The sequence below is a fragment of the Salmo trutta genome, chromosome 2 (genome assembly GCF_901001165.1).
Source record: "Salmo trutta chromosome 2, fSalTru1.1, whole genome shotgun sequence".
Lineage (NCBI taxonomy): Eukaryota > Metazoa > Chordata > Actinopteri > Salmoniformes > Salmonidae > Salmo > Salmo trutta.
This window is the reverse complement of record NC_042958.1, coordinates 45,995,037-46,007,202: the sequence shown is the minus strand read 5'-3', so window position 1 is coordinate 46,007,202 and position 12,166 is coordinate 45,995,037. Positions and strand designations below refer to the sequence as shown.

At 43.2% G+C, this 12,166-nt stretch overlaps 1 protein-coding gene across 2 annotated transcripts in view; it reads left to right on the top strand.

Moving 5' to 3' along the window:
• Positions 1-2,755: 2,755 nt before the first annotated feature.
• LOC115155863 (uncharacterized protein C6orf118) overlaps positions 2,756-12,166 on the top strand; it is a 31,795-nt gene continuing 22,384 nt past the window's right edge. Inside the window, exons 1-5 of one of the 2 annotated variants that reach the window (XM_029702871.1) lie at positions 2,756-2,986; positions 3,607-3,818; positions 4,005-4,339; positions 10,266-10,428; positions 11,850-11,972. In XM_029702871.1, coding sequence (XP_029558731.1) covers positions 3,609-3,818; positions 4,005-4,339; positions 10,266-10,428; positions 11,850-11,972 — 831 coding nt within the window. In that variant the 5' untranslated portion in view covers positions 2,756-2,986; positions 3,607-3,608. Of the gene's footprint in view, positions 2,987-3,602; positions 3,819-4,004; positions 4,340-10,265; positions 10,429-11,849; positions 11,973-12,166 lie in introns of both variants that reach the window. The other variant, XM_029702861.1, reaches the window with a different exon arrangement.

Below are 12,166 nucleotides of genomic sequence, written 5' to 3'. Positions count from 1 at the left end.
CTGTTCAGGGTCCTGTTGGTTCCAGACTTGGTGCATCGGTGCTGCTTGCTGTGTGGTAGAAGAGAGAACAGTCTATGACTTGGGGGTAATGCAGTAGCAGAGAGAATAGTCTATGACTTGGGTGATCATGCATACATGCTAGAATTTAATTGGGACAAAGCACGCTGTATGCTTTATATGGTGCTAACTTACAATGGCAGTCATGCACTTCTGACCTTGTGTGTGTGTGTGTGTGTGTGTGTGTGTGTGTGTGTGTGTGTGTGTGTGTGTGTGTGTGTGTGTGTGTGTGTGTGTGTGTGTGTGTGTGTGTGTGTACGTGTGTGTACGTGTGTGTACTTGTGTGTGTATGTGTGTGTATGTGTGTGTGTGTTTGAGCTTTTGACTGCCCCCCTTCACTTCCTCCCTCCACCCCCACTTGTAAGTCAGGGAGGCCTCACTGCACTGTCCCTCTTTACTTCCCAGCACCAGTCATCTATTCCTGCCTGTCTCCCAAATGACACCCTATCCTATATAAAGCGCTGACATTTTCACCATAGGGCTCTAGTCTGGTTAAAGGTAGTGAACTATATAGGGTTTAGGGTACCATTTAGGATGCATACTATATCTGCACTATGTTTAGCTTTTTTTAATAATCATTATTATTATCAATGATTATTATATTATTAATGCTGTTATTATGACTATTGTTATTTTCTTAATTGGAGTTTAAATTAACTTATATTTTTTTATACAAAGAAAAAAGATGTTGGCCTTTTTGTTTTGTACAAAGTGAACATGAAGAGAAACAGAATGATTTAGACATGTTTTAATAATTGTTATAAGAATGGTAACAATACATGTTATAACTGTTATATGAATGTCTAAGACATCTTATTATAATAACTGTTATACGAATGGTCTAGATATGATGTAACTGTTATAAGAATGTTCTCAACGTGTTATAACTGTTATAAGAACGGTCTTAGGCGTGTTATAATAACCGTTATAAGAATGGTCTAATACATGTTATAGCTGTTATATGAATGGTCTAGACATGTTATAATAAATGTTATAAGAATTGTCTATACGTGTTAGAACTGTTATAAGAATGGTCTAGATGTGTTATAACTGTTATAAGAATGGTCTAGATGTGTTATAACTGTTATAAGAATGGTTTATACATGTTATAATAACTATTATAATAATTGTCTAGACATGGTATAACCGTTATAATAATTGTCTAGACATGGTATAACTGAGGAATGTCTCCACTGTAAATGTAAGAGAGCAGTAATGATGGGTTTTATAAAATAAATATCTTGAAAACACTCAATGTCCTTTCCTGTGTGAGCTTTCATGACTGTTTCACAGTGCTTCAAACCTGTAATGTCTGTTTTAGCTACTAAAAGCCTAGAATGAGGCTGAAAAACTGTCGCACGGCGCGCAACCATTCTGGAGGGACGCCGCCCACCGAATTGCTCATTGCAAACTAGGATAAATCAAATCAAATCGTATTTGTCACATGCACCGAATACAACAGGTGTAGTAGACCTTACAGTGAAATGCTTACTTACAAGCCCTTAACCAACAATGCAGTTTTAAGAAAAATATGTGTTTAGAAAATATTTACTAAAATAAACTGAAGTAAAACATAAATAAATAAAAGATAAAAGAAAAGGAAAAATAACAAATAATTAAGGAGCAACAATATAATAATAGTAGCGAGGCTATATACACGGGGTACCGGTACAGAGTCAATGTGCAGGGGCACCGGTTAGTTGAGATTATTGAGGTAATATGTATAGTACCAACCCCTCGTCTTACGGCAGCTGTTCTATCTTGCCGATTGACCGAAAACCCAGCCAGCTGTATGTTATCCATGTCGTCGTTCAGCCACGACTCGGTGAAACATAAGATATTACAGTTTTGAATGTCCCGTTGGTAGGATAGTGTTGATCGGAGCTCATCCATTTTGTTATCCAATGATTGCACGTTGGCTAATAGGACTGATGGTAGAGGGGGTTCACTCACTCTCCATCGGATCCAGCTATCATTTCAGATTTGCTTATCATGGTGAAGCTCCTTTTAGGTCTGGGAATATTTTAATGTTGCCAGCAAGGAATACAGAAAGATATCATACGCTCCATTTTAATTCTTTGACTTCTTCTTGATGATAAAATAGTTTATCATCTGCCAAACGCAATAGTTCTGTAAACCTAAAAGTGTGAAGGTGTTGGCTTCTTTGTTGAAATGGCACGCGTGGGTTACTTAAGCAATAAGGCCCGAGGGGGTGTGGTATATGGCCAATATACCACGGCTAAGGGCTGTTCTTACGCGCGACACAACTCGGAGTGCCTGGATACAGCCCTTAGCCGTGGTATATTAGCCATTTACCACAAATCCCAGAGGTCTCTTATTGTTATTATCAACTGGTTACCAACGTAATTAGAGCAGTAAAAATAAATGCTTTGTCATACCCGTGGTATATGGTCTGATATACCATGGCTGTAAGCCAATCAGCATTCAGGGCTAGAACCAGCCAATTCCATTAGTTACAACATCCGGTACAGGGATGGCTAACTAAGAAAATTCCTTTGGTCTCTACTGAGTTAGGTAAATCAGCTTTTAGTTTTTGTTGCACCTTATTTGTGGGAAAATCTTCAACATTTTCTGAAATGTGATGTTCTGATGCCTCTAGGGTAATTCAGAACGCCGATTGATGACCTTTTTACTAATAAATGTGTTTGTTTTTTATGAATGTGTTTTTCTTTCTTTCTGCTTGCATTTTTTATTTTGATGTGTGCATTTTTTGTAATCTATATAATTCAGGGGGCTCATCTGTAAAAGAGACCTTGGTCTCAGTATGACTCCCTGATAAAATAAAAGGTTAAATAATATAAACTTCCGCCACCGTGTGTTGACGCGCGGTATCCCCTGACAACCGTCTGGAGAAAACAGGGATATTTTCTCTGAACTTTACTCTTCACCTCTGGGCAGACAGACGCGGGTGAGTACAGTACATTATGCTTCGGCAATATGAAGTTGGTGTAGTTATTTCCTGCGAATTACAGTGTTTATATCGTCTCATAGAAACGTTTAGCTATAGTTTACTTATTTGCGTACGTACGTGCGTTGCGCCGATCGCACAGCACCCACATGGTCAGAATGTCTACCTAAAACTCATGGATATGACATTACCAAATTACGGTGCTTGCTTGACAAATAATGTGCACATGATGCACATCTACCGTGAAATACAGTGTAATTATTAACAGAGCAAAATGCTAACCATGTTTCTTGGTAGAGCTTTCAATTAGGTCAATGAATAGAATATGTGCAAGTTATAGGCTATAGATATTCTGAGTAGACAATAAAAAAAAAATATATTTAACCTTTATTTAACAAGGCAAGTAAGTCAGTTAAGAGCAAATGGACCGCTGCTCCACTCAGGAGCACACTCGGCAATACTTTGCTACATTTAACGTGCTAGTCCATAAACAGAAAGAGTGACTTGCTGTTAGTGCTTTCATCTTAAAAAGGCGTAATATTTAGCCTTCAATGACCCAAAAAAAGCACACATCTTTCCAATACCACATTCAAGTTCCTTCCCGCCTTCCTCTCAGCCAGCCATGTCTACCAAGGCTACCACCCCTAACAAGCCTCGGATGCTGAGGGTTTCTGACTTACGCTGGGAGCTCCAGAGCCTTCTCCTGGGAGCAGAGATGGCCCACAAGGCTGACATCCAAACATACAGCTGTGGCCACCTGAGCCCTTATGCCCTGAGCCAGACCCAGCCCCACCGGAGGAGGAAAGAGGAACCAATCTGGGAGATGTCTGAGGTTTTTCCCCCACTGTTTTCTTTCTATATTCAGTACCATTTTGCAGAAAAATGCATTGAAAGTATAGAGAGCATTACTTTTTTTCACGGGCGAGCTGCATTTACCCACCAATTTGTTTTACCATTACATCACTGCTTACAATGACACAACAACAAAGCCTAACATGAACATATTCATTATCTCCAGGACAGGGAGAAGGATGAGGAGGAAGGCCTGAGCCCCAGTCCTTTTACGCAACGCCTCCAGAGACAAACCAAGATGGCCGCCAACATCGAGAAGATGACGGAAGCCATGTTTGACTTCACTGTCGCCAAGGGGCTAAAACCTACAGTCTTGAAGCCTGGGCAGCATGAGAGCCTTACTGACACACAGAGAGGAATGAAGGGAGAGGAAGGAGAAGAAAGAGAGAGGAGGAAAACAAATCTCAAGATGGTTCTGGACACCTCTGAGCTCTTCCTGGTCAAACCCAGCATAGCATCACGGACCAAACCTCCTGGAGGTGTTGAGGGGAACCAGAACAGGTAATAATGATAATAAAACTGTAGTATCACAGACCTAACCTCCTGGAGGTGTTGAGGAGGGGAATCAGAATAGGTAAGGACAATAATAATAAATATAGCGGCGAGCAGCAATGAACGGGGTTCACAGGATGACAGAAAGGACACAAGATCAGTTTGATAATAACGCAAACACATGTAGGAACTATCTTCATTTATGTGTAATCAGTGAAAGCATTACTAGGGCTGTTAGGCTGAACGTATTACCGCCACTCCGGCGGTCACGGGTCATGACCGCAGTAAAATTCCACGTGACTGTTTAGTCATGGTAACTAGGCTTCTCCAAGCTCTGATGCTGCTGATGGTCATTAGTAGCCTACCAAACTTGCCAACTGCCTGGTACTCAGCACTCTATTATCCCTGTAATCACTCTGACATCAATGCAAATTTTATTTTAAAATCTAATCAAACACTTCATGAGAGCCCATGAGCTCATGTTGTGCAACATTTCTATAGGCTAAAGAAAACAGAGTGATGGCCTCTATTAAAAAGAGGAGGCTCCCATAAGCTTTCTATAGGCTAGGCCTACTTTCCTAATATTAAACATATTACTTCTCTGGCATGAAAATGAACCACGGGAATAGCGTCCTCCATTCGCTATTTAAGTGCATAGATAACATGTCTTTTTTTATATGATAATGGTCCATTCTAAATCAAAACAAATTTCACACATATATTATTTAGTATATGTAAAGACAAGATTAAATCAAGAATAGTCTGATGGGTGACAATATTAGCCTATCACTAATGTTTGCTAGCTAACTAGCAGTATGCTTTGCTATAAAAATGACTTTCTGACAAAATTAGAAACTTCTATCTAGAAAATGTAGCTAGACTCTTACCCGTATACATGCATGAATGCGTCACGGCAGACTGGAACCATTTAACTCCGTTTTGTTCGTAGCTACATCTTATTTGGCCAGCTTTGTGTCAAGTCACTACAGTTCACACTGATTGTGGCGTGTGCAGAAAGTAGCCCATCACTTTTTCCAACTGATCTCTCGATAGCGCCTGTTAAATTCAGGGCATCAATGTTGTTGAGAAAAGTAGCAAAACTTTTGTAGTTCTCGATGGCTAATGTTATATCTTTCAAAAACGGTGTGGTAGATAGGACTGTCAACACATACTGAACAGCTGGCATTATAGACAGAAGCGGGCTACATGGCAGACCAATCCAAACTCATCTCCCGGCATGTCCAGCCTACACATTATCTCAGCCAATCATGGCTAGTGAGAAGGTTCCTCAGTTTTTCCATGGCTAAACCAACTAGGCTCGTAATTTAACAATTGTATTCATATTTATGGATGGAATACGAGTTTGTTATTAACCTGTTATGGCTAGGGGGCAGTATTTTCACGGCCGGATAAAAAACGTACCCGATTTAATCTGATTATTACTCCTGCCCAGAAACTAGAATATGCATATAATTATTGGCTTTGGATAGAAAACACCCTAAAGTTTCTAAAACTGTTTGAATGGTGTCTGTGAGTATAACAGAACTCATATGGCAGGCAAAAACCACTCAAGACACCATTCAAACAGTTTTAGAAACTTTAGGGTGTTTTCTATCCAAAGCCAATAATTATATGCATATTCTAGTTACTGGGCAGGAATAGTAACCAGATTAAATCGGGTACGTTTTTTATCCGGCCGTGCAAATACTGCCCCCTATCCCCAACAGGTTAAGAACAAAATCTTATTTACAATGACGGCCTACCCCGGCTAAACCCGGACGACGCTGGGCCAATTGTGCGCCGCCCTATGGGACTCCCAATCACGGCCGGATGTGATACAGCCTGGATTCAAACCAAGGACTGTAGTGACGCCTCTTGCACTGAGATGCAGTGCCTTAGACCGGGAGCCCAAATGCCACGGAATTCTAACGCCCACGGTACTGATGTATAAAAAATAAACACTGCCCATTACACGCTCAACACATACACACTAAAAACAAATGGTTCTATATAGAGCCAAATAAGGGTTATTTGGCTTGTAACCATAGCGGAACCCTTTTTGGTGCTATATAGAACCTTTTTTTTGAAGGTTCTACAAAGTACTGTGCTCATAAGGTTCTAAATGGAACATGTAGGGTGGTATAAAGGTTCTATGGAGAACCATTAAAAAAGGTTCTATATAGCACCAAAAAAGGGTTCCGCTATGGTTACAATCCTTTTTGGGGCTATATAGAACCCTTTTTTATGGTTCTTTATAGAACTTTCATGGAGAATGGTTCTATAAAGAACATTTCTCAATCTCTAAGGTTCTTTGTTTTATTCTGTTTTAACAGCCACATTATATTGTTACATTTCCGTCCGTTTTATTATTGTGTTTATCAACAAGTTGAATCAGGTGTGCTACCTCTGGAACCGCTGGGGGTCCCTGAGGAGACAATTGAGAACTACTGACTTAGTCAATCATTCTCAGTTGACACAAGGCCATCCACAAGTCTTTCACAAGACACCGTCACTAGCCGTAGTCATATATAACATGTAACAGCATAACACAACAGATTAGATCAACTGGAATGACTCATTCACTCACGGTTGAATGACTCATTCACTCACGGTTGAATGACACTCTCACTCACGGTTGAATGACACTCTCACTCACGGTTGAATGACTCTCACACTCACAGTTGAATGACACCCTCACTCACGGTTGAATGACACTCTCACTCACGGTTGAATGACACTCTCACTCACAGTTGAATGACACTTTCACTCACAGTTGCACAAAATGAGCTGTGAGTAAGCCACGGCCCTAAATATTCTAGACTATTCTATTCTAGTAACATTTTTGTCATTTATCACACGCTCTTATCCAAGTGAGTTCATACATATTGGTACTGGTCCCCCATGAGAATTAAACCCCACAACCCTGGCATTGCAAGCGCTAAGCTCTACCAACTGAGCCACATTGGACCCATCACTAAAATTATCACTATAATATATATATATATATATATATACACTGCTCAAAAAAATAAAGGGAACACTAAAATAACACATCCTAGATCTGAATGAATGAAATTATCTTATTAAATACTTTTTTCTTTACATAGTTGAATGTGCTGACAACAAAATCACACAAAAATAATCAATGGAAATCCAATTTATCAACCCATGGAGGTCTGGATTTGGAGTCACTTTCAAAATTAAAGTGGAAAACCACACTAAAGGCTGATCCAACTTTGATGTAATGTCCTTAAAACAAGTCAAAATGAGGCTCAGTAGTGTGTGTGGCCTCCACGTGCCTGTATGACCTCCCTACAATGCCTGGGCATGCTCCTGATGAGGTGGCGGATGGTCTCCTGAGGGATCTCCTCCCAGACCTGGACTAAAGCATCCGCCAACTCCTGGACAGTCTGTGGTGCAACGTGGCGTTGGTGGATGGAGCGAGACATGATGTCCCAGATGTGCTCAATTGGATTCAGGTCTGGGGAACGGGTGGGCCAGTCCATAGCATCAATGCCTTCCTCTTGCAGGAACTGCTGACACACTCAAGCCACATGAGGTCAAGCATTGTCTTGCATTAGGAGGAACCCAGGGCCAACCGCACCAGCATATGGTCTCACAAGGGGTCTGAGGATCTCATCTTGGTACCTAATGGCAGTCAGGCTACCTCTGGCGAGCACATGGAGGGCTGTGCGGCCCCCCAAAGAAATGCCACCCCACACCATGACTGACCCACCGCCAAACCAGTCATGCTGGAGGATGCTGCAGGCAGTAGAACGTTCTCCACGGTGTCTCCAGACTCTGTCACGTCTGTCACATGTGCTCAGTGTGAACCTGCTTTCATCTGTGAAGAGCACAGGGCGCCAGTGGCGAATTTGCCAATCTTGGTGTTCTCTGGCAAATGCCAAACGTCCTGCACGGTGTTGGGCTGTAAGCACAATCCCCACCTGTGGACGTCGGGACTTCATACCACCCTCATGGAGTCTGTGTCTGACCGTTTGAGCAGACACATGCACATTTGTGGCCTGCTGGAGGTCATTTTGCAGGGCTCTGGCAGTGCTCCTCCAGCTCCTCCTTGCACAAAGGCTGAGGTAGCGGTCCTGCTGCTGGGTTGTTGCCCTCCTACGGCCTCCTCCACATCTCCTGATGTACTGGCCTGTCTCCTGGTAGCGCCTCCATGCTCTGGACACTACGCTGACAAACACAGCAAACCTTCTTGCCACAGCTCGCATTGATGTGCCATCCTGGATGAGCTGCGCTACCTGAGCCACTTGTGTGGGTTGTAGACTCCATCTCATGCTACCACTAGAGTGAAAGCACCGCCAGCATTTAAAAGTGACCAAAACATCAGCCAGAAAGCATAGGAACTGAGCAGTGGTCTGTGGTCACCACCTACAGAACCACTCCTTTATTGGGGGTGTCTTGCTAATTGCCTATAATTTCCACCTATTGTCTATTCCATTTGCACAACAGCATGTGAAATTTATTGTCAATCAGTGTTGCTTCCTAAGTGGACAGTTTGATTTCACAGAAGTGTGATTGACTTGGAGTTACATTGTGTTGTTTAAATGTTCCCTTTATTTTTTTGAGCAGTGTATATTTTTTTACTGAAAATAACAATTGAAGGGCTCAAGGGTTCTTTGGGTCAGTGTGGTTCCACATAGAACCCTTCCCAAAGAACCGTTGAGGAGTCCTCCATGTTTTATTGTGACATAGACCTACCAGTCACATTCATTGGACATTAAATAAAAGGCGAAAAAGAGAGTGCACACTGCATCCTATTCTCTTCATCAGGTCAGACCGGCACCTGCTCAGGAACAATGGATGCAATTATATGTTTTCTTATAAATTGCACATATTGCCCTTGTCTTACTAGTATAGTATATTCCATTTAGCAAACACGTCTATCTAAAGCGACTTACAGACAGTCATGCATGCATTTTACGTATGGGTGGCCCCAGCGGGAATTTAACCCTTGACGTCGCAAGCGCTATGCTCTACTGACTGAGCCACACAGGACCCTCTTACACATCACAGAACCCTCTTACATATCACAGGACCCTCTTACACATCACAGAACCCTCTTAAACATCACAGGACCCTCTAACACATCACAGGACCCTCTAACACACCACAGGACCCTCTAACACATCACAGGACCCTCTAACACATCACAGGACCCTCTAACACATCACAGAACCCTCTTACATATCACAGGACCCTCTTACACATCACAGAACCCTCTTAAACATCACAGGACCCTCTAACACATCACAGGACCCTCTAACACATCACAGGACCCTCTAACACATCACAGGACCCTCTAACACATCACAGGACCCTCTAACACATCACAGAACCCTCTTACACATCACAGGACCCTCTAACACATCACAGGACCCTCTTACACATCACAGAACCCTCTTACACATCACAGGACCCTCTTACACATCACAGGACCCTCTAACACATCACAGGACCCTCTAACACATCACAGGACCCTCTTACACATCACAGAACCCTCTTACACATCACAGGACCCTCTTACACATCACAGGACCCTCTTACACATCATTATTTGGTCCATGATCTACAGGTACTGGTTCAGTCAGTCTCACCTGGTCCATCTACAGGTACTGGTTCACTCAGTCTCACCTGGTCCATGATCTACAGGTACTGGTTCAGTCAGTCTCACCTGGTCCATCTACAGGTACTGGTTCAGTCAGTCTCACCTGGTCCATCGACAGGTACTGGTTCACTCAGTCTCACCTGGTCTATGATCTACAGGTACTGGTTCACTCAGTCTCACCTGGTCCATTTACAGGTACTGGTTCACTCAGTCTCACCTGGTCCATCCACAGGTACTGGTTCACTCAGTCTCACCTGGTTCATCCACAGGTACTGGTTCACTCAGTCTCACCTGGTTCATCCACAGGTACTGGTTCACTCAGTCTCACCTGGGGGGCCTGACCAAGAAGGACCAGATGAGGATGATGAGTCACTTTGACAGACAGGTGTTGAGGAAGCAGGACCTCAGGGACAGGAACTGGATCAGCGGGAACAAGGCTGCTGAGGTCTACGAGTGGAAGCTAGAGAAGGTGAGGAAGACTAATGTGTTTCTCTTTGGTTGTACAAATTTGACCCGGTACAGTATAAACATCACGTAATACCATAACATACTAATTAAACCGTAATAACCCATGGGTTACTTCTATGTTTCTTTGGGATTCATTATTTGAAACAAGTGGTACATATCCTCCATAGGTAATAATAGGCCTACGAGAGGGAATAGTATGCTGTAAATTATAGGGCTGTTTTCTTCAGTCCCCTAGAGGTGTTGAGTTCAGCAGTATTCTTCAGTCCCCAAGAGGTGTTGAGTTCACCAGTGTTTTTCAGTCCCCTAGAGGTGTTGAGTTCAGCAGTATTCTTCAGTCCCCTAGAGGTGTTGAGTTCAGCAGTATTCTTCAGTCCCCTAGAGGTGTTGAGTTCAGCAGTGTTCTTCAGTCCCCAGAGGTGTTGAGTTCAGCAGTATTCTTCAGTCCCCTAGAGGTGTTGAGTTCAGCAGTATTCTTCAGTCCCTAGAGGTGTTGAGTTCAGCAGTATTCTTCAGTCCCTAGAGGTGTTGAGTTCAGCAGTATTCTTCAGTCCCTAGAGGTGTTGAGTTCAGCAGTATTCTTCAGTCCCTAGAGGTGTTGAGTTCAGCAGTATTCTTCAGTCCCCTAGAGGTGTTGAGTTCAGCAGTATTCTTCAGTCCCCTAGAGGTGTTGAGTTCAGCAGTATTCTTCAGTCCCCTAGAGGTGTTGAGTTCAGCAGTATTCTTCAGTCCCCTAGAGGTGTTGAGTTCAGCAGTATTCTTCAGTCCCCTAGAGGTGTTGAGTTCACCAGTATTCTTCAGTCCCCTAGAGGTGTTGAGTTCAGCAGTATTCTTCAGTCCCTAGAGGTGTTGAGTTCAGCAGTGTTCTTCAGTCCCTAGAGGTGTTGAGTTCAGCAGTATTCTTCAGTCCCTAGAGGTGTTGAGTTCAGCAGTATTCTTCAGTCCCTAGAGGTGTTGAGTTCAGCAGTGTTCTTCAGTCCCCAGAGGTGTTGAGTTCAGCAGTATTCTTCAGTCCCCTAGAGGTGTTGAGTTCAGCAGTATTCTTCAGTCCCTAGAGGTGTTGAGTTCAGCAGTATTCTTCAGTCCCTAGAGGTGTTGAGTTCAGCAGTATTCTTCAGTCCCTAGAGGTGTTGAGTTCAGCAGTATTCTTCAGTCCCCTAGAGGTGTTGAGTTCAGCAGTATTCTTCAGTCCCCTAGAGGTGTTGAGTTCAGCAGTATTCTTCAGTCCCCTAGAGGTGTTGAGTTCAGCAGTATTCTTCAGTCCCTAGAGGTGTTGAGTTCACCAGTATTCTTCAGTCCCCTAGAGGTGTTGAGTTCATCATAACACTCCAGATAGCGTTTCTCCCCATCTTCCTCTTCACTTCACACAGGTGCAGCTGTGACTGAGTTATTACCGTACAATATGATGTGTGTCTCCTTCCCCAGGAGCTGAGGAGGCTGTCAGACCAGAGCTGTCCCAGTAGAGACCGCCTGGGGGTGTTCAGTGACATCTTCAACAATGTCTGTGAAGGCTCGCCAGTATTCAGAGACATCCTCAGGGAAATCAAGGTTTTTCCATTTCCTCTCCTTTACCTCTCTCCCTTACCTCTCTCCCTCTCCTCCTTTCCCTTACCTCTCTCCCTCTCCTCCTCTCCCTTACCTCTCTCCCTCTCCTCTCCCTTACCTCTCTCCCTCTCCTCCTCTCCCTTACCTCTCTCCCTCTCCTCCTCTCCCTTACCTCTCTCCCTCTCCTCCTCTCCCTT